General features: G+C 30.8%; 1 protein-coding gene across 1 annotated transcript in view; it reads right to left on the bottom strand.

Moving 5' to 3' along the window:
• The window catches only part of LOC111625788 (lateral signaling target protein 2 homolog), an 88,709-nt gene that overhangs the window by 50,289 nt on the left and 14,030 nt on the right, over window positions 1–24,390 (bottom strand). Inside the window, exons 2-4 of the mRNA XM_023369006.1 lie at window positions 9,384–9,530; window positions 8,127–8,258; window positions 5,584–5,733 (exon numbers count right to left, since the gene is read on the bottom strand). Coding sequence (XP_023224774.1) covers window positions 5,584–5,733; window positions 8,127–8,258; window positions 9,384–9,530 — 429 coding nt within the window. The remainder of the gene's footprint in view (window positions 1–5,583; window positions 5,734–8,126; window positions 8,259–9,383; window positions 9,531–24,390) is intronic.

Below are 24,390 nucleotides of genomic sequence, written 5' to 3'. Positions count from 1 at the left end.
ACAATGCACTAATATGCATAATGTCAGTACCTTTCACATTATGCATTGTGAAAGGTACTGACACTTAACAAGTACTAGTGGAACCTATAACATTATTCACTGACTGTTTAACAATAGCTGTTGTAACATCTTCAACAACTTATGAAGTAATAGGTTTGCATCTTCAACCAGGTTGAACTCCTTAATGTCCAGTTTCTTTGAAACAAGTGATCATTCTTCTGAGCTGGTGGAGTCAATGGTCATTGACATACATTCTTGTAATGGTGAAATTACTGAAGTGCAGCTGCAACATTTCCATCATTTTCATAACATAGCTTTGCAAGAAATGTGGCATTCCAACAAAATGATGGCCATTGTTGATGATAAGAACAATATTCAACAGTTTTGACCACTTTTATACCTAAATGTTGGCTGGAAAAGGTGTACTTTTGCAAATGAAACTGCTTTTTCATTACCTGTAGTGCAAAAATGCCATAGTGGGAAGTTTTGGTAATAATTTTTAAAACGGAAATGTCTTATGTATGTTCTGGAATGACACCATACCAGATTTGTTTCATTTAGACTGCTAAAAATCTCTATAGATAGCATTGAAATAGGCATTCTTTAATTACGATCACCCAGCAGATAAATACAGTATATTATAAAACAAAATTTAGTTAAAAAATAAACTTCTATGCTCTATTATTCAACAAACTCTATTCCTGACACTGATTAATATAAGTTTAATAATTATTATCTATTTAATATAGAAAGTTTAATTTTGTTTACAAAATGAAACTTTCTATATTAAAGCACTAGATAATTATTTGTTTATAAAATTTTCCTGATAAAAAAAAGTAAAATTTACATTAAAAATATAAAAAACCATTCAAAAGTCCAGCAAAATTCTTTAATAACATAAGAACGTTTTCAGGTTATTAAGCAATGACTAAGCGTCTGTAATGATGTCATCGGTTCACTCGGGACAATGTTCTGGATTATATTTCATAACAACTTTGAACTGAAGTACATTCCATTAGGAAGTTCAAATTACCTGAAGAAAAACTGTAACAGTTTGAAAACAACTGTAACTTTATTATATAGTTTGTTCTGAGATGCACACCAGTAAAAGGCTTATAAGTACATATGTGCATTTTACAATACTCCAGTGTAGAAATTCTACTATTTTTAAATATAGTCACTTTTTTAAAATGGATTAGAATTATTTCATCTTTAATTAAGATTCTTTTATTATTTTTTAACATTTCTTCCCCATTATTATTGATGTTACTGTTTAAAGTAATACAACTAAGGCAAATGTTGTAGAACATTCACTAGCTGAAATAAATCTCAACATGAATAAAAAAGTTGATTTTGAAATAGATAAAGAAGTTAAAACTTTTCAAAGATGGCCTCTCAATTCAAAATATTGTGAAGAAGCTTCTGAGGAAAAGACAAGCATTTCCAGGTCAACTGTAGCTAATATTATCAAAAGAATTGAAAATACACTGGAAATTGCCATAAGCTTTATGAAACCATCTGTCAGGATACAAATCCCAATTTGCAATGACCCTGAATGAAGCTGTTTTTTTATTTACTGGATTGTAAAAGTACATAAAAAATTTATTATGCAAAACCAGGACAAGAATTCTAAATTTCTGTTAGCAAAAAAGTGAACACTTCTACAGAAACAAGTTTACGGTTGTTGGTGTAATAGTATGATTGGGTGTAGGTCATCTATCTGACTCCATTCCTGAGTAAATTTTTAGTTTAAATCATATGACTTCAGGTCCAAACCATAAGTTCGTATATAGTTAATCATGCATCTGGCCTTAAGCTTTCCATATTTGATCTGAATTTTCAACTATCTGATTCCATACTCAAGATTAACAAGAAGCTGATCAATCAGCCTTTGGACTGCCAGAGTGACAGATGGATGACAGTGAGAATATATAGGTCTGCAATTTGCAGTCCAAAAAGACACAGGAATGCATAGCTGATCTGAAGAGAACCAGAACAACAGAGATTTTCAACTTAAATCAATTTTCCAAATTAAAAGATGAAATTAGAATATTTTTAAGTGATCATAAACACAAATATGCTCAAAATTTAAATGATGAAATATGGTTAAAGCTATTGGCATATTTGGCAGATATATTTACAACTTTAAATGAATTTAATAAATCTCTTCAAGCCCTTAAAGTTAATATTATTAGACTGAATGATAAAAATCACTGCTTTACAGGTATACCTCGACTTACGTCGTTTCGAGTTATGTCATTCCCGATTATACGTCGTTTGTCAAAAAAGTATACAGAAAAATAAAAATCAAGTTTAAGTCATTTTATTCGACTTTACGTCCGTCCGCCACAAATATTGAAGTCGTAATATCACTAGAAAAACGTTTAAAGCACATAAAATCATATTAAAATATATACATTTACAAGTATTACTGTATTTACAGTACAGTACATGCATTTGTAAATTTAGATTACTTTTTTCTGTACTCTATTAAAAACTAAAATTTGTTTGTTTGTAAGCTTAAAATAGATTCTTATTAACCATATATTATTAAAAATGCATTAATAAATAAAATACAGAACTGGGAATAGTAATTTATGGTTTTTCCTAGTGACAAGTAGATTCGGAGACAAGTAAATTCGACTTACGTCGTTTTTCGACTTAAGTCGTTTTCCTGGAACCAATTACCGACGTAAGGCGAGGTATACCTGTAATTTTAAATTAATTTGTGGGAATCTCATGTAAAAAATAATAATATGCAATGTTTTGAACAGCTAAGTGATTTTCTAATGAAAATGAAATAAATTTGAATAAAGATGTTAAAGACATGATTCAGGAGCATATTTACAACTTAAAACCACTATCAGGGATTACTTTCCTCAGCAAGAAGAGTTGCATAACTGGATAAAATATCCATTTCCAAATTTTAATAATAATCAGAATTTATTACTGATAGAACATGAACAACTAATTGAACTATCAACAGATTCTACATTAAAATGCTGATATGAATGAGAAGATCTTGATTTTTGGTTAAAAATTTACATGGAATATCCTGAAATTTTTGCTAAAGCTATAAAAGCCTTATGCCCTTTGTTACAACATATTTGTGCAAGAAGTCATTTTCAACATATGTCAGAACAAAAACAAAATACAGAAATAAATTGGATGCTGAACATGGAATACATTTACAAATAACAATAATAAAACCTGACTTTAAAGTTTTGTGCAAAATAAAGCAAGCTCATCTCAGTCATTAGAATTGAACATTTTATTTGTACATATTAATTTTATTTTGTAATACTTTTTTAACTTTTATTATAATATAATAAAAGAATATTAAAATGTTTTTCTCTATATATGTACTAAATTGTGAGTATTCTATTGTTTATGATCCTGGGTTCCACAAAATAATTTTATACTCATAAGGGTTCCTTAAATTGACGAAGTTTGAAGAGCACTGTGGCTAACTAAGGGCCTAACCAAATAAATCAAATTAATTCTAATGAGTGATTATTCATTTTGACATTGTCACAAGGCCAGGCTGCAACTTTTCATCACAATGTTCTCAATTCCTTTAGTGGTGTCTTGCTCCTGTACTTCATAATTTTCCTGTTAGCAATAGAGTTGTGCTGGTTATCTATCTAACTCTGTTCAGGGAAAAACTTTAAATTGATGTAATGTGACTTCCAGTTTGCATCAGAAGTTCATATATAGTTAATCTGGGCCTCCTATTCCTAAGCATATCTGGTCTCAACTTTCATTTATCTAACACCATTCTTGAGATTAAGGGAGGACAGACAGACACACAGCTAGACAAGAGACACAAGTTGGAATTTATAGGTCTACAATTTTTTCAAATTGCAGCCCAAAAATTTTTCTATAAAAGCAATAGTTACGAGAACATGTAGTTTGTACAGTTTGTTGCAAAAATATAAACACTTTATTATCACATTTTTACAAGTTTTTTTATTTAAACAAATCATATGAATACTAAAAGACTTACTGTGACACCTTGTGAATGTGCAGCCCAAGTTTATTACCTCCAAAAGTTTTTGGAGGTAATAAATTTGGAAGTAATAAACTTTTTTTCTTTTTCTTGAGAAAGGTCATTTAACATGATCAAAAACGTTTGGAAGTAATAAACTTGGGCTGCATGTTCACAAAGATGTCATAGTAAGTCTTTTAGTATTGATTAATAAGCAGTCTTGAACAAATCATATGAAGTCTTTCAGATGTTAAGGTTAACAACTTCCATCACATGCACGGCCATCACAATCTACCCAATATGGATCACTTTTCAATTATTAATAGTAGATCAGTATTAATGAGTAGTCGTCGACCATCTTCTCTTTTGGGAGGCAGTCAATGACTACTTTTGATTGAATTACTTCAACCTCCTTCTGCAACAGTCTCTTTTCTATTTGACAAGCAGTATGGTGGCATTCGAATAGGAAATGTGTATAATACAAAGTTACCGGCAAGCGTAAAATATGTTTTAAGTGGATTTCGAGAGTGCTGAGTTTAAATATATGATCCATTTTACATGAAATTTGATTGGTTGGCAGATTACCATTTGATATTTGGCTGTGAATGGTACAGTTTCTCAGAGCTAAAATTAGGAAAAAATATGATATCTTAAATTTTTTAAGATATATTTTCAATTGGTGCCTACTTGACCAACGAGATTGTGCCATTTTGTACCATCTGAGTATTGCAATAAACATGACAATGGTAGGCTAAAATAACCAAACTCTTTTTATAGTTTTCGTTTTAATGTTTGTTATATTATAGTGTTTGATTTATATAACTACAAAGATTATATTATTTTATGTGAGGGTTCTTTATTCATCTACTGTACACAATTTAAAGAATTTTTTAAATGTGTTAGATTGGTTACTCTGTGCAATAAACCTTTGTAAATATAAATGAAATACTATAATATAATAGAAAGATTAGAAGTATGAATTAATCTAATAATTTTCCTTTTTGAAATCGTGTCCTGTTTTATATTTGTGGCATAATAAACACTAGTATTGTGTTTTATTCTAAAGACACATGGCAAAATTTGCCATGTGTCTTTAGAATAAAACACAATACTAGTGTTTATTACGCCACAAATAATCTAATAATCTTCAACCTTTGTTGTTGTTGTTACCTTTTGCCCGGGTAACACCGACTCATCTGCTAGTCTAATATATTTCTCACAACAGATGGGCTCTGTTAAACATTACTTATGTACTATAGAATCATTAAATTTATTTACTTAAGAATTGAAATAATTTCAAAAGATATTATAAGAAATCAAATATATTAGAATCACCATCAATTTTCAAGTAAAAGTAAAAGTGAGAAAATTAATTATTTGACATCATAAGCAACTATTTGGTATTGATGATATCAGTTAACACTAATTATAAAACTTTAATCAATAACTGATCAATACTAAAAACTGTTCATGTCTAAAATAAAAAACTTGATATTATTCTTTTTCATTCAAACAGAATAATTTCAATATTATAAAATGAAGTCAAAATTAACCATATACTAGTAAAAAAATACAATCAAATTAAAAAAACTTACTTTGTCTGAATAAATTTGAGAATTTCGTAAGCATTGATCTCTAAGAAGATTTCGAACATCATCTAATGATTTAGTGACTGCTTTTGCAAGAGGACGAATTTCTTCACTATCTTCTTCTCTGTTAGCTACATTCGAACCAGCTGCCAAACACTGAAAGAAATACTGTACATTTTAATTTCACAAATTGAGTAAAGATAAAGATACTGTATATGTAATATAGCTGTTATCATTTCAATAAATCTTTATATAAATAAATATAACATAAATTAAACAAAAATAGTCTATGTTAATGCTCCTATTAAGAAGCCATTCCACATCTTTTTCTGTTTCTGATTAAAACTGTCCAAATAAAAGCAGCCTACTCACATATTTTTCTTATTGAGAAATCAGTAATTTAATTTACAGTAAGCAGCACATTCTGACAAATTTTTTTTAAATATTAGCAATTGCCTTTTCTCTAATCATTACTAAAATCTTTAGCACTAGCTTAAATGTATTATGGAGCAATTGCTCCACAATACATTTTAATATAACTATAGCAGTAGTCAAAAACCAAATTTTTAGTAATTTCTCCACTAAAAAAACACACAATCACAATATAATGATGCTTTCTTATAGAGCATTACCTTAAAACCAGGAAAACTAATATAAACTAAATAATAATGTTAAGAGAAGCCCATATATTGAAAATGTTTTGAGTTCAGTGAACTCCTAATAGAAACAATATAGTAGTTACTTTTAAAATACATCAACATCCTAATAGCCCGATGTATAATTAATGATCAACCAACCAACAGCTGAATTATTTCAGCTGTTGGTTGGTTGATTGTTACTTTTAAAAAGTAAAATATACATACACAGAAACTTTTCCTAAAAAGATTATTATTCTATTATTTCAAATGATATCAATTATTTAATAAAACAACAACTTAAAAAGACTGCATAATATGAATTTAAATTAACTGATCAAATAGTTTTTAATGCTTTGAAAAAGAAAAATATAACAAAAAACATAAAAATATTGCATCATTATTTAAATGATTCACTCTTTTATTAAAGAAACTAGTTAACACACACACCTCTATATATCTATAAGTTACAATGAAGAATTATGTTTGATTCTTACTAATATATTTGTAGAAAGGAAATGGATTATCAAATAGAGCTCTGAATTATGATAACTGAAAATTAAATTAAAAAAAACAATCATTACAATTTTGAATGAGTGTTTCTTCTATTGCACAGAATTTTTAATATTTTTGATCATATATTTGTCCTAGAATTTTTTATCAATATAAAGCAATGTTTCATCTTTTAAGATGATAACATTGATGTCATTGCAAGTGATATAATATTACTAAGATGTCATTGCAAATATCTTGTGAACCACACACAAAAGATTGGACAAAATGATCTACACAATCTCCAGTCACGATTCCATCAAGCATACTGGGACAGGCTGAAACAAACCATGAGATTCCATACATCATCACAGACACTTCAAGAACTCCAGGAGGTTGCTATTACTGAATGAGCAAGGATAGACCAGCATTATCTAGGTGAACTGACTGAGCATACCATGGATGAGTTCAGCATTGAAAACCCCAGAGATGGTGTGGTAAAGCAGTGTTCTTGTAACCAGTGTGCTGTCACATGGTGAAAGATGTGATGTGAACTTTTACATATTCTGTTAATTTCAAGTTTTATTTACATATTTTTATCAAAGTTGTTGTGTTTCTTATGCTTGTATTTCATTCTCTGCTGCAGCACTGATGAAATAAGATGATGTTTGTTTATTCTTTATCACAAGTCATGCATTTTTATGTATTCTACAAAATTATATGTAAAATAAATTTGCTCACAAGTGTTGATGTCTGTTTAATAATAATAGGTTAGTGGCATTACGTAATTCTATTAATAGTATCTTATGTTTTTGAGGGGAATAACATTTTGGTGTGTCGTATTGAGTCATGGGTGTGCCACAAGTAGAAAAAGGTTGCGGAACATTGTGGTAGAGTATTGAAACCACTGTATCATAATTTGAAAACATTGTAGACACTGGAGATAATGTCTTTTGTTTTACAAGCTTTTGTTTTTATGATGATAAAGTCATTACATAATCCCTTTTTTAAAGCACAGTATCATTTTTTGAACTTCTTTTCACTGTTTTCCAAAATTAGGATGGTGCAAAACTTTTTGTGATGTATATATTATAAAGTTAATAATTAATAACTTAATTATTAAAATTTAATAGACTATTCTAAGAAAATTTGAATTTGAATGTAGTTGCCACACATTAACTCTGGAATTTTTTAAGTGTTTTTTGTTAAACTCTGGAATTTTTTTAATGTTTTTTGCATATTACAGTGAATAAGTGGCCTCTAATAAAAAGTCAACTTCACTGAAAAAAACAGTTATGTTCCTGAGGTGTGTGAAAGGACATAATGAAGATGTTTATAGTTTCTTCTATTTTTTAAACATCTATGAATTAATAAATTTTCAACAGTATATTTGAATACAGAAAATTAATTTTAATTACTTACTTCAGCACCAAACCATAGCTGACCAGCAAGATTTTCATGAAGCATTTCATCAGGAAATTTCACTCTGTAATCCCTATTTGCTCTTAGTGTTGGAATAGCTTCATCCATAATTTCATTGCATATGTTCAGTACCTATTGACATAAATTATGAATTTATTATTAACTATGAATATTAAATTATGAATTTCATTTTTAACTATATTACAACAAAAATTTGTACATAGTGTTATAAAGTTATATCACTTGCAGGAATCTCTCTGGAAAATTTAAAAATACTGCCACCAATTTGCCAGTTTTTAATTTTTTTGCCACTTCAAATTATTTATCACCATCAGTTTTACTTACTACTTAATGCAGGTACTAATAGCCTTATCAGTTTGGTGTCTGGGAAGTAAAAGTAACATGTTAAACTATCACTTACAAGGAGAGGGCCAAACATTCAGGTATCCAATTCAAACAAAACTTGGTGAGCACATAACCTTAGACACAAATAGTTCCTTATCCAAATACAGTAGAGCATCAATTATCCGACCCCCGATTAACCATCACATTGGTTAACCGACTGTTCTAGTCGGCAAATTCAAATGTCCGCTAGTGATGTGGTGATACAATATTTGGCTATGTCTTGGCTACTTTAATAGTATTTTTATGTGTTTTAGCTGGCAACATGGCTCGACCATGAAAGGGAGCCAGTATTTAAACGAGGCTTAATTTTCTTATTTTTAACGATACAATAGTGATGATTATTATTTTAAAAAAATTTTTGTTAGGCTTAACATCGATGAAAATTCAATGTGAAATAGGTTAATAGCGATATACTAATATACTAATTACATGAGATATACTAATATACTATACTAATAATGTATTTTTTCATATTTTTCGGTTATCTGTTTTTTCAGTTATCTGACCAACACGAGTCCCCAATTGAGTCGAATAATCGATGCTCTACTGTAATAGGACCCACTTTTGAATCATTTCCAAAAAATAAAAATTTAGTGTTTGCTTATGTCTTTGGAAGTTTCATATCCAAAAGTTGCAATAGCCAACAAAATATGCATAAGCAGTGTTGCAATTCCAGTTATTTTTGGATACTCCTGATACAATACATGTAATTGATATTTTAGTCATATCTTTTTAAAAATCATAATAGCAATCATAAATGAAAAGATTTTAAAACTTATGCAAGTTCTTTATGAGAGAGAAATTTTTCCAATTATAATTTTATTTTAAATTTAGTTCTTAAAAACTACTCACTTTATCTTGACATAAACGCAGTTGATTAACAAGAGCTGAACACCTGTCTGGATCCTTGTGACCATCAAAACTATCTAATTCTGTTGCTACTAAATTAAGTTCTTCGTCTGCATAATAGAACTGAACTAATTTGGAAGGATCTTCTCGCTATCAAAAAAGTAATAGATTTGTCACTATATTTTACTTACAGTTATGTAAATTTAATTTAATACAATATAATCACAGTAAACAAATAATATGCAATAAGTATGTATGTAATCCAGAAACTCCACTGTAATGAAGTTTCTGGATTTTATACATGCATATTGGATAGTATTTGTTTACCTGTATATAGGAAATATACATAGATTTCTTATATAAAAATATATACTAAAATGCTTAAATAAAGCTAAGAAAAATTTTGAGCATTTTTGAATTCAATGATTCATCTTTGGAAAGGCTTTAATGTACACTATATATATATATACATACATACATATTCTCATGCTCACAATTCAAAAAGGGTAAATAGCAGGCAAAAGGAGATTACTATCCTATAAATCATCCATTCAGCAACTTTCTCTATACCTTCCCGTTCAGACACAATCACGCCTCTTCTAGCACACTTCGTTATTGACTCAGCATCTTACATTCTTACAGATACTCATCCACTTGTTCCAACCAAGGTCTTGGCCTTCCCCAACCACATTTTCCATGTATTCTCTCTTCAACAGTTCTCGTTTTATTCTTTCAACATGACCGAACTATTGTAGGACCAATTTACTTACCTTTCAAACCATATTATCTTTCACCCAAATTCCTTCAACACTTGTTCACTTCTCATATGGTCTCTCCTCATTATGCCATAGAGTCCTCTCACATGCAGTAATGTGAGTCCCATGACTTCTGCCACATCCTAGTTTCACTACCATAGAAGTGCAGGTACGAAAACACTCATACACAGTCATTCATGCCTCTTTGGACATCTTTTATCCCTCGCAAATTTACTTATTGCAGCCACCACTTGCACTCCTGTATTCTTATGGTGATTTCACTATCTATCCTTTCATTCAAGCTCTTTAAGAAACAAAAGTTTTATTTCTTTCTTAAAGCTTCGCAAAGATGAATGATTGAATTTGAAACTCCCTTGAAATAGCTTTTCATGTATATTTTAAATAATTCTTTAAAAAATTCCAATTAGGAATTCTAATACAATACAGTATTAAGAGTTCTTTATTGCATACAGTATTTATGTTAGTAGTATAAGGTTGTCAATCCTGACTTTATCTAAACAAGTACTGTATCACACCAAGAACCAGGAAAAACTCCAACAAATTCAATAAAAAAAATTGTTTTCTTCCATTTTCAAACAGACACTTTCAACACTAACCTGAAAATGTCCATTTGAATATGAAAGAAAATGTTTGTTTTTATTATATTTGTTAGAGGTTTTTTTGCTAATTCTTGATGTGATAGATTATTTGTTTATATATACAACCAGTTAACTACTAATGACAAACCTTATCTAATTTATTAGATAGGTACAATCCAAAAATTAACAAAAATGAAACTTATTACAGTAGCCCCTCGCTTGACGAGAAAAACAGAATTGTAAAAAATGACTCACTTAATGAGCAATATTTCACATAATGAGTAATGAAAAGAGGGAAAATTGTGCACATGCTCCATCAGTCTGTGTTTAGCACTCATTCTGCTAGCATCTTAGTGTCGCTTATGATCAAACATTTTTCCAAACTTGTATTCATACATATTACACATAAACATCAACAACCATTGCCCATTATATAATAAACATGCCAAACGATATGATAAATTCTTGGGCTATGTAAAGGTTATAATTAAATATTAGAAATTAATTAATTTGACTAGAGGTAGGTAGTTATGCTGCCATCTCACATTAAATTTAATAATTAATTCCAAATTAAATTTTAAAAATGTCTAAATTAAAAATTAATTAGTGAGGTTGCAGCCGAAGTTTTCAATGCAAAAATGTGAACGTTGGAAGTTCAGTGCTGCCTTCCTGTAAGCCTAGAAGTTTGACAATGGCATTTGCAATGTCGAGCATGATTCCACTGACATTCCAAATGCCATTATGCTTCGATAAGGTGGTGCAAACAGCTATCAGCGAAGAAACTATAGAACAATTAACGGTGGAATCCCGAGCGATAGTCAGAAATATAAATAATCCTACCGATCTGAAAGAGGACCATAACATGACAAATCATAAGCAATTGGAGGAAACTTTAGCGGAACTTCAGGAGCAACTAAAGTGATTAGGCACACAAGAATGTAGTTGAGGAGATCCTAGATGCAGACCACTGCCAATTTTGCATTCTCAGGAATATCCAGAACCACAAAGACAAAGCTATATCGATAGAACTATACATCAAACAATCAAGCAAATACAAGAGCAATTACATGAGTTACGATGGCAGGAAAGTCAAACTGAATTCCCCATGCATAGAGGCAACAATGCTAAAAACAGATATAGTGACCCATTCGACAACTCAAGAAACATAATAGGCGGCATGTGAAATCAAACATACAATTCTTGACACAGACCAAGATGATATGAGGCAAGACATAATTTAGGCGACTCAAGAATTAATTGACAAACCTGGATGACTCCAACACAACCCCAGATATGGCAATACGAGAGAAGAGTAAACAGAAACCGACGAAATTTTAGAGGCAATTTTAGGCAAAAGAGAAAAAATACACCCAGGATTAGAATATCTAGATTCAGTGATGTAGCAACTCATCATAATTTCAGAGCGCACAATGCAAAACCTACGTTACATTGTCTCATTGATGACATAGCAACCCGATTAACCATAGATACAGGATCCACGGTGATGCTGTTGTCGAGATCATTGGCATAACAATTAGGCACCTTCAAAAGAAAAAAATAACAGGAGCGAGATATCTTTCCGAAGTGTCACCAGACACCAAATCAACACGTATGGTGAAACCAAGTTCCTATTTCAAATAGGACCCTTGCAATTTTCTTACCCATGTTACATTGTAGATGATGAAATTACGCAACCATTTGACAGACTAATAGGAAGAGACATAATAAAAGACCAGGGGTTAGAAATAAACTTAGCAACAGAAACAATAAAACTCCCCGAAGAAAGAGTTGTAAGCTTCCAAGACCATGCCACACTAAAAGGGCCAACGAGACGAATTCAACTGAAAAAGACCCAAACCAATAAAGAAATCATTGTCAGAGTAGTCCGCATAGAGAAAAACCTCACAGAGCAAAATAACCAAAAAGCGACAAGAGAGAAAAACTTAATAGATTGTCCTCAGGAACAGATCATAGAAAAACTACCAACTCCGAAAACTCAAAGGTACAGAGAGAGAGAGAGAGAGAGAGAGAGAGAGAGAGAGAGAGAGAGAGAGAAACAAATCTTTCATTGTAAACGGCCTTTAGAAAGAAAAACAGTGAAAATCGAACTTGCTCACTCAGAACAAGCACAATTTTGGAAAGGCTGGGGTGATGTGAGGGATGAAGGGACCCTCAGTGAAGTGTCGTTTTGGACTTTAATCATTTTGGAATTCAATCGTCTAACTTTGATCATTTTGTCAAGAGTTAGGTTAAAATCCATAAAAAATTTAGTTCCCACGGACTTGTTTCCTTGTTGAGGATGATCCATCTAGTCATTAGTGTGTCACCCGGAACTTTCGATATTTTTCAAGTATTGGACGCCAGGCCCTTAAGAACAGACTCCTGATCTCACGGAAAAAACCAAGAAGGAATCCAAATAACAAGGGAGAGCGATGACAAATCCAGTCAGTCATGCTCCAAAGTTCACCTCCCAAGAATTATAACGTGCAAAATATTGTGCCTCCACTGACCTTATCATAAGGATACCTTACACCCCTAAGTGCCTAAACACAAGTCGGATACCTCCCTTCAAAGTTGCTCCTGTCACCTGAACACTCTAAATATCAAGAACATTCCATCAAGAATCCAGTGAACCATCCAGTCATCAATCATCGACTTCTTTATAAGGTATTTATCCACACGCAAATATCCTGTAAACTCTCTCTCTCTCACAATGGTTAGATTTGATAATCTAAGGATATAAGCCATATATCAATCCAAGATGTCTATGATCGTATATCATGTACTCCTGCTCGTTAAAATAAATTTGTCATTATTTATTAATCTGGAATCTGAGTGAATCACTTCCTCGTTTCTCTCTCCTCACCTCTACTCCGAATCCAACCGCTTACCCGCGATCGCTTGCGTGACATAAGAACTTTCTGTCATGATTTCTGAGTCATGTGAGACTCGGTGGTGTCACATCCTGACGCGGTGTCAAAGAGACACTGACCCTACGTTCACACTTCCATGACATTTGAAGTCACATAATTTTTCACATAAAGTTTCATTTATATTTTAACATAAGTTCTCTTGTACAAAGTATGTTTTCTAATCAGTTATTTATTTTTCTGTTTGCATCTTAGTAACCACCAAATTATGGATAAGCTAGATAATGTATAGAGAACTTACCAACTATTGTTTTAATTTCATTGTCCTAGTTCAGTACTTCCTATTTTAACACTTCTAATTTCAGTAACAATTACTTTGTTAAAAAAAAGCCAAACAATAAAACTTAATTTTTAGGTTACCACTAATCTGATCTTTTCAGGAAGAAATTATAAATATCATCAAATTACTCTAAAATTACAAATGAAACTATGCAAAAATTATTATAACTTCATAAAATCGATAGAAGATAATTATTACTATAAACATTTTTATTAAATGCTTCCTTTTCTACATTTATTTAGCTGAATACAATAATAATAATAAATAAATAAATACAATCACTTAACACTGTTGTAGCTACAAGTCAGGATGAGCTTTATTTAGAATAAACATTTTTGGAATCCTTAATTCCAACTTCAGATCCTTTACAAACTCAAACAAAATACTGTATTCAAATAAATCATAACTTAAATAGAGAAACAAAAGAACATTAATATCTGTTCTTTACACAAACAATGCATGCATGGCATTTAAATTTAATTCAAGATTTTGGACTTCAGAGCACTATGTTATATGATGTTGAATAATGTTTCAAATCTTTTGAATTAAGTCTGGATGCCAAGTGCTGTTCATGTAATTCAATGTTAAGTAATTTAGTTAGTATTACAAATGGATTTGTACCAGTTAGGTTAAGACTTTTTTCTATATTTATTTCATCTAACATATGTAATAATATAAATTTTTATAATAATTATCACAAACTTTTACCTAATATATTAAATTAAACAGATTTTTTATAATTGTTTCATAGCTATATATATATATATATTTATTTATTTATTTGGTAGTGAAATCTTATTTTGTATCAATATTTGTAATTAACAAAAGTTTAAAACAAACAGTTTCTTGCTTAATCTAAGCAATAAACTGTTTGTTTTAAACTTAAATCCCTAAATAATTCATTGTTTAATGTGTAAAAAGAATCATCTTAATAGTAATTTAAATAACTGAAATTGGTTATAGACTTTTCATTAAACAGTGTGCTGAATTGGGTTAGCACTGAAATGGAGAACACTGAATAAGGTCACTACTGAAAGAGGAAACAGAAATGGGAAACATAAACTAGGTGAAATTGCTTTGGTTTACTGACAATTTTTAATGATGGATACATAATCCTTCAATTACTGATTTTAAAAATTTTTAGAGTATTATATCAATAGTCATTCATCAGACTATTTTTATAATACTCTAAAAATATGATAAATATATTTAATGAGAATTTTGTCAAATCTTCAATTCATCTACATAAATGATTTTAATAGGCAAAGCTGATCAAAAATAATATTGATTTGGTCTATTAGGTTAATAGTGCATGTCAGTTAATCATCTTATAGCAGGGTATCACAAGGCATAAGATTTTTCACGCCATATGGACACTTGCAGTATGAAGTGTCATAACTTGCAACTGGAGGAAATTCATTTCTTCACATAATCCAGATATTTATCCATCTGGGCAAATACACAGATCATGTAAATGTGACCTTAATCTCTTATAAACTTATATCATCAATGTTATAATTAAGATACTAAAAAGTTAATTTACATCAGATAAAAAAAAACTTTACGTCGTCATATTTTGCAAGTGAATGACCTTGATGAAGAAAGTCATGTAACATAAGCTATCTGACTTGGACACTCATATGAAAATATAAAGGGAGATTCCATGTTTGCCCTTTATATATTCAGTTTAAAACAACAATTTGACAACTAACTCTAATTTTATGAATTTAATTTTTGTTAACAGGTTAACTTATAATAGTGTGATATTTCTATACTTTGTCTTTAATTTTTAAATCCTTCTATGCTATCAGATATCTTCTAAAATAGCTAAATAAATTTTTATTTTTATTAAAATCCAGTTATTAATTTCAGAAACAAAATAAATAAAATTTTTATTCTTTATCACAAGTCATGCATTTTTATGTATTCTACAAAATTATATGTAAAATAAATTTGCTCACAAGTGTTGATGTCTGTTTAATAATAATAGGTTAGTGGCATTACGTAATTCTATTAATAGTATCTTATGTTTTTGAGGGGAATAACATTTTGGTGTGTCGTATTGAGTCATGGGTGTGCCACAAGTAGAAAAAGGTTGCGGAACATTGTGGTAGAGTATTGAAACCACTGTATCATAATTTGAAAACATTGTAGACACTGGAGATAATGTCTTTTGTTTTACAAGCTTTTGTTTTTATGATGATAAAGTCATTACATAATCCCTTTTTTAAAGCACAGTATCATTTTTTGAACTTCTTTTCACTGTTTTCCAAAATTAGGATGGTGCAAAACTTTTTGTGATGTATATATTATAAAGTTAATAATTAATAACTTAATTATTAAAATTTAATAGACTATTCTAAGAAAATTTGAATTTGAATGTAGTTGCCACACATTAACTCTGGAATTTTTTAAGTGTTTTTTGTTAAACTCTGGAATTTTTTTAATGTTTTTTGCATATTACAGTGAATAAGTGGCCTCTAATAAAAAGTCAACTTCACTGAAAAAAACAGTTATGTTCCTGAGGTGTGTGAAAGGACATAATGAAGATGTTTATAGTTTCTTCTATTTTTTAAACATCTATGAATTAATAAATTTTCAACAGTATATTTGAATACAGAAAATTAATTTTAATTACTTACTTCAGCACCAAACCATAGCTGACCAGCAAGATTTTCATGAAGCATTTCATCAGGAAATTTCACTCTGTAATCCCTATTTGCTCTTAGTGTTGGAATAGCTTCATCCATAATTTCATTGCATATGTTCAGTACCTATTGACATAAATTATGAATTTATTATTAACTATGAATATTAAATTATGAATTTCATTTTTAACTATATTACAACAAAAATTTGTACATAGTGTTATAAAGTTATATCACTTGCAGGAATCTCTCTGGAAAATTTAAAAATACTGCCACCAATTTGCCAGTTTTTAATTTTTTTGCCACTTCAAATTATTTATCACCATCAGTTTTACTTACTACTTAATGCAGGTACTAATAGCCTTATCAGTTTGGTGTCTGGGAAGTAAAAGTAACATGTTAAACTATCACTTACAAGGAGAGGGCCAAACATTCAGGTATCCAATTCAAACAAAACTTGGTGAGCACATAACCTTAGACACAAATAGTTCCTTATCCAAATACAGTAGAGCATCAATTATCCGACCCCCGATTAACCATCACATTGGTTAACCGACTGTTCTAGTCGGCAAATTCAAATGTCCGCTAGTGATGTGGTGATACAATATTTGGCTATGTCTTGGCTACTTTAATAGTATTTTTATGTGTTTTAGCTGGCAACATGGCTCGACCATGAAAGGGAGCCAGTATTTAAACGAGGCTTAATTTTCTTATTTTTAACGATACAATAGTGATGATTATTATTTTAAAAAAATTTTTGTTAGGCTTAACATCGATGAAAATTCAATGTGAAATAGGTTAATAGCGATATACTAATATACTAATTACATGAGATATACTAATATACTATACTAATAATGTATTTTTTCATATTTTTCGGTTATCTGTTTTTTCAGTTATCTGACCAACACGAGTCCCCAATTGAGTCGAATAATCGATGCTCTACTGTAATAGGACCCACTTTTGAATCATTTCCAANAAAGGGGGATGAATGAGGGGTAACCATTTCCCATCTGAGCGAGATTTTTAACCAGATACAGAAAAACAGAGGATGTTCTCTTCGATGAAAGGAAATAACATTTGTTATCTGGTTTTTCCCACGTCTAAAACAATATTTTTTTCACAAAAACGAAGTAATATTTCGTGTCTATATTTAAACATATTTAATAAAAATTCACAAATTAGACCCAGGGCCTTTCGGATCTCACATTATCGAACAAACGGCTCCTCAGAGATATACGTTATCAAACACAGACGAAAACGTTCATAAATTTTCCTTTTTTCTTCTTATTTACTGGTGTTGGTTTTATGAGTGATATATATATATATATATATTTATACAAACCAGTTGTTGAGATGTATTATCAGATATATTCCATATTATATACTCACAGATTTATCAATAATACTGTTCTTAAAACTACTCAAAGAAACCAAAAATTTAAAAGTCCTCTCATATTTATTGCTCCAACTACATTCGAGTAAGTACTGAGAAACAATCCTTACTGAATAGCACAAATTTTGGAAAATCAAAGAAACTGAAGGTCATCTATTATAACTTTTTATAGTTGCATCAAAAAACAATCATTTAACCAGCAATAAATATTTAATGTATTTGAAATTCTTCATTTAATATTTTTAGTACATAATCTAGCAAAACAGTCAAAAGTTTTAGATATATCAATTTAAATACTATAAGCAAGTAATTTTTCTTCCATAGAATTTAGTGTAGTTGTCTATGTTTGCAATAAATTAGCTGATGTGAAATAACCTGGTATGCAGCAAGGCTAAACAGGTGATAATCTAGAGATAATGGGTTTTTAGATACATCAAAATATACACAGCTCAAAGATCTTTAGCTTTGCAGATGATATATAGGGTGGCAATAATTAACCCATACAAAGTTTGTAGCAATGCTGCACCTGAACTTTTTTACTGTCACCAATTTATATACTGTTGTTTAATTCTCCATGATTTCCTGCCCATGTAGACATGCTTTCAGTGTAATAAGGGTTAGGTCTTTATTTTTTTAAGGATGTCAAACAAACGTTGTGCAATTTTGGAGCTATTCTGGCAAGAAAAGCATCAATGTGAAATTATTCGTTTGCTCAGTGTTCCCAAAATGACAGTCTCGGATGCAGTTCAGCGATTCAAGGAGCTTGGCCACGATAGTGACCATCCTGGATGTGGAAGAAAGCACACCATCAACACGTCCAGGAACCACAAGATCATCAAAAAGTGAGTTGACCTACATGCGAAGATCTCCATGAGAAAAATTGCTCGTGAGATTGGAATCAATCACAAATCGGTGCGATTAATGGCAAAAAAGGAACTCAGACTCAAGACCTATAAGTTCCAAAAGGTTCAGCTCCTCACCAATGAAAACAAGTGCATGCAACTCCAAAGATGCTGTCAACTCAAGCGTTGGACCGCAGGTCAACAATGGGAGCGCATTCTCTTCACAGACGAGAAGCTTTTCTCCGTACAACAAGCACACAACCATCAAAATGACAGGAACTGGTCCGCAGAAGCTACCAGATGCTCAGCCGTAATCAAACATCGCCAAAATCCAACGTTTGGGCCGGAATTTGTGCAAGCAGCAAGACACCCCTTGTTTTCGTCGATCAAGGGGCCAAAATCAAAACGTGTACCGCTGTGACATTCTCGAGGCCGTGGTACTTCAGTGGGCTCAGCAGCATTTTGTCAGTGCGAAACAGACGTTTCAGCAGAACTCAGCGCTAGCACACAGGGTGAAGAAGATTCAGGAATGGTGCAAGGCTCATTTTCCTGATTTCATCTCGTCTGCGGAATGGCCATCATACTCACCGGATCTGAACCCGATGGACTACAGTGTGTGGTCCATTTTGGAGGATAGGGCCTGCGCTAAGCCCTACAAAAGTTTGGAGTCGTGAAGCAATCCTTGTACCAGGAGTGGGACAAACTGTCTCCAGAAGAGCTGCGGCCCATCGCCGAGAATTTAGAAACGTGTTTGGGCTCTGCATCAAGGCAAAAGGAGGCTACTTTGAAACTGGCTAAATATCTGATTAATACGTAAAGTATTGTCACTGCTATCCGCTGTTATTTTACTAATTTTCATTTCATTAATAAATTTACGATGGAAAAAACTTGTACGGGTTAATTATTGTCACCCTGTAACTATTGGCCTAAGAGTGTTTGGCTCTTTTGTTGTTTTTTTTTTTTTTTGGAATAGGCTATAATATAAACTTTAATCATTAAAAGGTATAAAACTATATTAAAGAATTGTTATTCTAGCTTCTTGTTCTGTTTCAATATAACTTTCTAAATTCAGAGCTTTGAGTATCACTTTTTTACAGACTTATTGTACAAGAAATGTTGGAGACAATAGGAATGAATTTAGATTTTACTGATATTAGTTACAAGAAAATGAATTTCGAATGCCATACCCCTCATCAGTTCTTATCTTTTTAGTACCTGTATTTTTCAAAAAACATTTTTAGTTGTACTATTTCTAAAACAACCAGATTTATCTGAAACATATGTTATAGTTATAAACTTTTAAACTATCATATTTTTAAATAAAATAAACCAGCAAAGAGTTGCTCAACTTTCCCACCAACATTTAAAATTTTGATGGAGCCATCTGTTATTATATTTTATTAAAAAAAACTTTTTATATTTTTTACTATTATAAAATGACAAAAATCTTAATTTTGAGGGTAGTAATGGGTTTTATAAAAATTATAAATTCCAATGATGAGTAAAATCGTCATTACGTCCAACCCTACTGGAGATACACATAACCCCCATTATCTGTCCATCCCCTTGACCTTTAATCACCAAAATTTAATAGTATCAATCCCCTAATACACAAACTTTCCTGCAAAATTTCAGAGATTTTTGACAAAGCATAGGAAGTTTCAAAGAGGTTGAACAAAATTGTGCCACATATACACACACTATCATCCATACATATAGAAATTATCTCCCAAATTTTTTTTTTGTATTTCTTGATGTTTCAAGGTGCCCTAAGTACAAAAATGTAAAAATCTCTGGGGGAGTCATTTTTTTGACCGATTACCATAATTTCCCTGTTATATATAACAGCCAGGAAAGTGAAAATGATCTTTTTCACTCTTATCCATTTATGATTTTATTTAAATTTTTGCATTGAGTCTGCTATTGATTGTGGCAGCAACAAAGTTGTACAATATATGTATCTTGAGTTAAGAAAGTTCTCAGATACCACATATCTGTATGTAATCTATTTAAGTCTTTCATCTTGGTATTCTCTGGATTTTGGCTGTATGTAGAATTCATAAATGGATGAAAGGAATAAAAGACCATTTTTTAAAAAACGTGATAGTTTTAAAGTTTAATATTATAACATATGTTTAAGAAAAATCTGGTTGTTTTAGAAATAGTACAGCTAAAATATTTTTGAAAAATACAGGTACTAACAAGATAAGAATTGATGAGGGGTATGACACTCGAAATTCATTTTCTTGTAACTAATATCAAAAAAGTCTAAATTCATTCCTATTGTCTCCAACATTTCTTGTATGGTAAGTCTATAAAAAAGTGATACCAATTTGAAACTTATATTGAAGAATGTTGGGAAAAAATACAGTATGTATAAGAAAAAAATAGATGCTGTTATGGGATTAATATTTTTAAAAGTAGCTGAAATATCATCCAGGCTTCAATCAGAGATAGTTAAGTTATTAATGACATTTTTAATTTCAGAAAATGAAAAGTGTATTTATAAGTTAGAAATAGTGGCAAAAATGAAGTCAATTCAGAAACAAAATCTGCTTTTTAATTGATGATAAATAGGCTTACCAGACATCCTGTTTTGACGACGTTGTCCCAGAGTCTCCGCCAGTTTGTCATTTTGTCCTGGTTATTTGGTAAAATTTTAAAAATGAAGAATATACAAGAAGTAAAAATAGTGCAGCCTTGAGTAAAATGATTTGGCAATTACTCCTCTGTTACACTCACTGTTGCCAATCTAAATATTTTGTATCTATGTAGGCTGTTTTTTTCAAGCTCTGATGGTCCATAAAAAAAAAAGACAAGTGTAAATAACAAAATGAATTTATTACTAAAGTTAGCTACAAACATGATTACTTTTCGACATAATCATGGTAAAGATTGAGGCATTTGTCATATCTGTGGACAAGCTTTTCCATCTCCTTGTCATAGAATGTTGCCACTAGTGAATTGAGATGGCTTTAACGTTGTTTTGAAGATCATCATTAGTTCATTAGTCTCAAACTTCTGTCCTGCTAGCCATGTTTTCAGTTCAGGAAAGAGGTGGAACTCTTCACCACCTTTAAACACCCAGCATATAGCCCCAATTTAGCACTGAACAACTTCCACCTCTTTCCTGAACAGGAAAAGTGGCTAGGAGAGCAGAGGTTCAAGACTAATGATGATCTTCAAAAAAACATTAGGGCCCATCTCAAGTCATTGATGGCAACATTCTATGACAAGGAGATAGAAAAGTTCGTCCACAGATATGACAAATGCCTCAATTTTCATAGTGATTATGTTGAAAAGTAACCATGTTTGTAGCTAACTTTTGGTAATAAATTCATTTTGTTATTTACACTTGTCTTTTTTTTATGGACCATCGGAGCTTGGAAAAAAAGCCCTTGTAGAGCTAAGTACTTTTAATGTTGTCTAGATGTCTCCCCCCAAAATTTATAACATATGGCCTAATGAATTTAGATGTTTTACTTTACATCCAGATATTTTTTCACAGAATTTATAACAACACATAACCTATAAGATCCAGATATTTTTATTTCATTTTTTAGATATTTTGTTTCAATTAGAGTTGGCAACACTGAAACTTACACTGGCCACATCATTACTACGCATGTCATATCTTAGTCGAGTTCAAATTGCTAGTCGGCATTTCTTTTTATTTCATACTGTACATTAAATTCATTTAATATCTAAAATGCCATAAAGAAACCACATGTTTACTGATGATTGAAAAAAGTCTGTGATCATATTGACAAAGTAAAATATGAACTGTGCTTTTCAGAATTTTCAGTAACTCATGGTGAGCATTCAAACATTAAAACTCATTTGAAACGTACGAAATATAAGGCAAGCAATAGGAACTTCCTCAAATACAGGATGTCCACCATAAACCTGACACATTAGAAACTGTTGTAAAAAAAAACCTACCTTTTGTTGCATGTAGAACATCAAGTCTATACTCCATTTCCCAATACCGTAGCCTTCCTCAATCACCGGATATTACTCCCTTAGATTTTTTCTTTTGGGGATTTGTCAAGGACAAGGTTTAAACTGGTGTCAAAATTCATGTGCGCATTCACGATGCTGTTGCTGTTGTAACACCTGAGATGCTTGAAAGAACCTGGCAGGAAATTGAGTATAGACTCGATGTTCCACATGCAACAAAAAGCTTATGTAGAGGTTCACTGATTTTTTTAATAAAAATTTTTGAGTTTTTCATCATAAAATATGCATTACTTTACATCCTTCCTGAGTGGTAGATCTTTTACAACAGTTTCAAATGTGTCAGGTTTATTGTGGACACCCTGTATATTGTCATATTTTAAATGTACCGATTTAATGACAAAAAATTTTTAAAGAATGTTTACACTATGTGATAAATATTAATAACTTCTGAATCATATGTACAGTACTTATCCTAATAGGCTTTATTTTCTGATGGGAGTATTTTCTCAAAATTGTCCCTGTTTGAGAAAAAAATATTATGGTAAGCCTAATATGCATATCCGAGCATAACTTCCAGAAACTTGTATTTTGTGCAAGTTCCTGGAAATTGTGCTGGAAATACTGATCATATAATTAGACCTATTGGGCCATGTCCTACACCCATGGCCTAAGAACAACTCCACAATGGCACTCAACCAACTAACATTTTACTCAGCAAGATATAGATGTACTATATACGTTTTGTTGTTATATTATATATATATATGTTGCAATGTATGTTATACTTATAAGTAAGCTGGGTAAGGTTATATCTTCACCAGCCAGTGCCATGATTAACTGCATAAGGTTATATCTAAACTTAAATACATCTGGAAATGAAGGCTTGCTCAGTCAGGTTGACACAACTGGCAAGCAAACTGCATGGCAAGCAGAGGTTGCAGGTTCAAGTCCTGCCATGGGTCAGTTCTTTTCTTCCAGATGGTTCTAAATTATTTTATAAATTATTAATTTAGTTAAGAGATAATGCCTAACATCTACCTCTAGTAACAAATTACTTAATAATAATTATTAAATTAGTGGAGTTATAGCCCGATTATTTAGGCGATCATTTGGCAATGTTTCTATATACATATTGCACTACACAATGTATGCTATAATTTATTATTTGTAGTAATATAATATGATGAGGTGGAAACATTTACTTCAATTCTTTTTATTAAACTATGTTTACTATGAATTTAATAACTGAAACCTTTACTAACCAGCATTAACTTTAAATTTAACAAGCACTTTTTCAGATTTTTTAAAAGTTCATCATAAAATTCTTAAATGAAAATATGTATTAAAAACAATTTAAACATTAAAATCAATTCAGAATATTAAATTTCCTTTAAATAAATCTAATAGAACTTGTAATAAAGAATCCAAAACACATGTTAGAATGCCATTTAAATGTTGGAATTTTAATATATGCACATGCACGATAAATCAAAAGTGTGTATATAAAAGCATATTAAACAAAATTATACTAAAATCGAAAATGGAAGTATTGTATATAAACATATATATATATATATATATATATATGACATATACATAC

Source organism: Centruroides sculpturatus, unplaced genomic scaffold, assembly GCF_000671375.1.
Source record: "Centruroides sculpturatus isolate CEXI.00-Female unplaced genomic scaffold, Cexi_2.0 scaffold355, whole genome shotgun sequence".
NCBI classification, from domain to species: domain Eukaryota; kingdom Metazoa; phylum Arthropoda; class Arachnida; order Scorpiones; family Buthidae; genus Centruroides; species Centruroides sculpturatus.
Note: the sequence above shows the minus strand (reverse complement) of the source record. Positions and strands in the feature narration are given on the sequence as shown.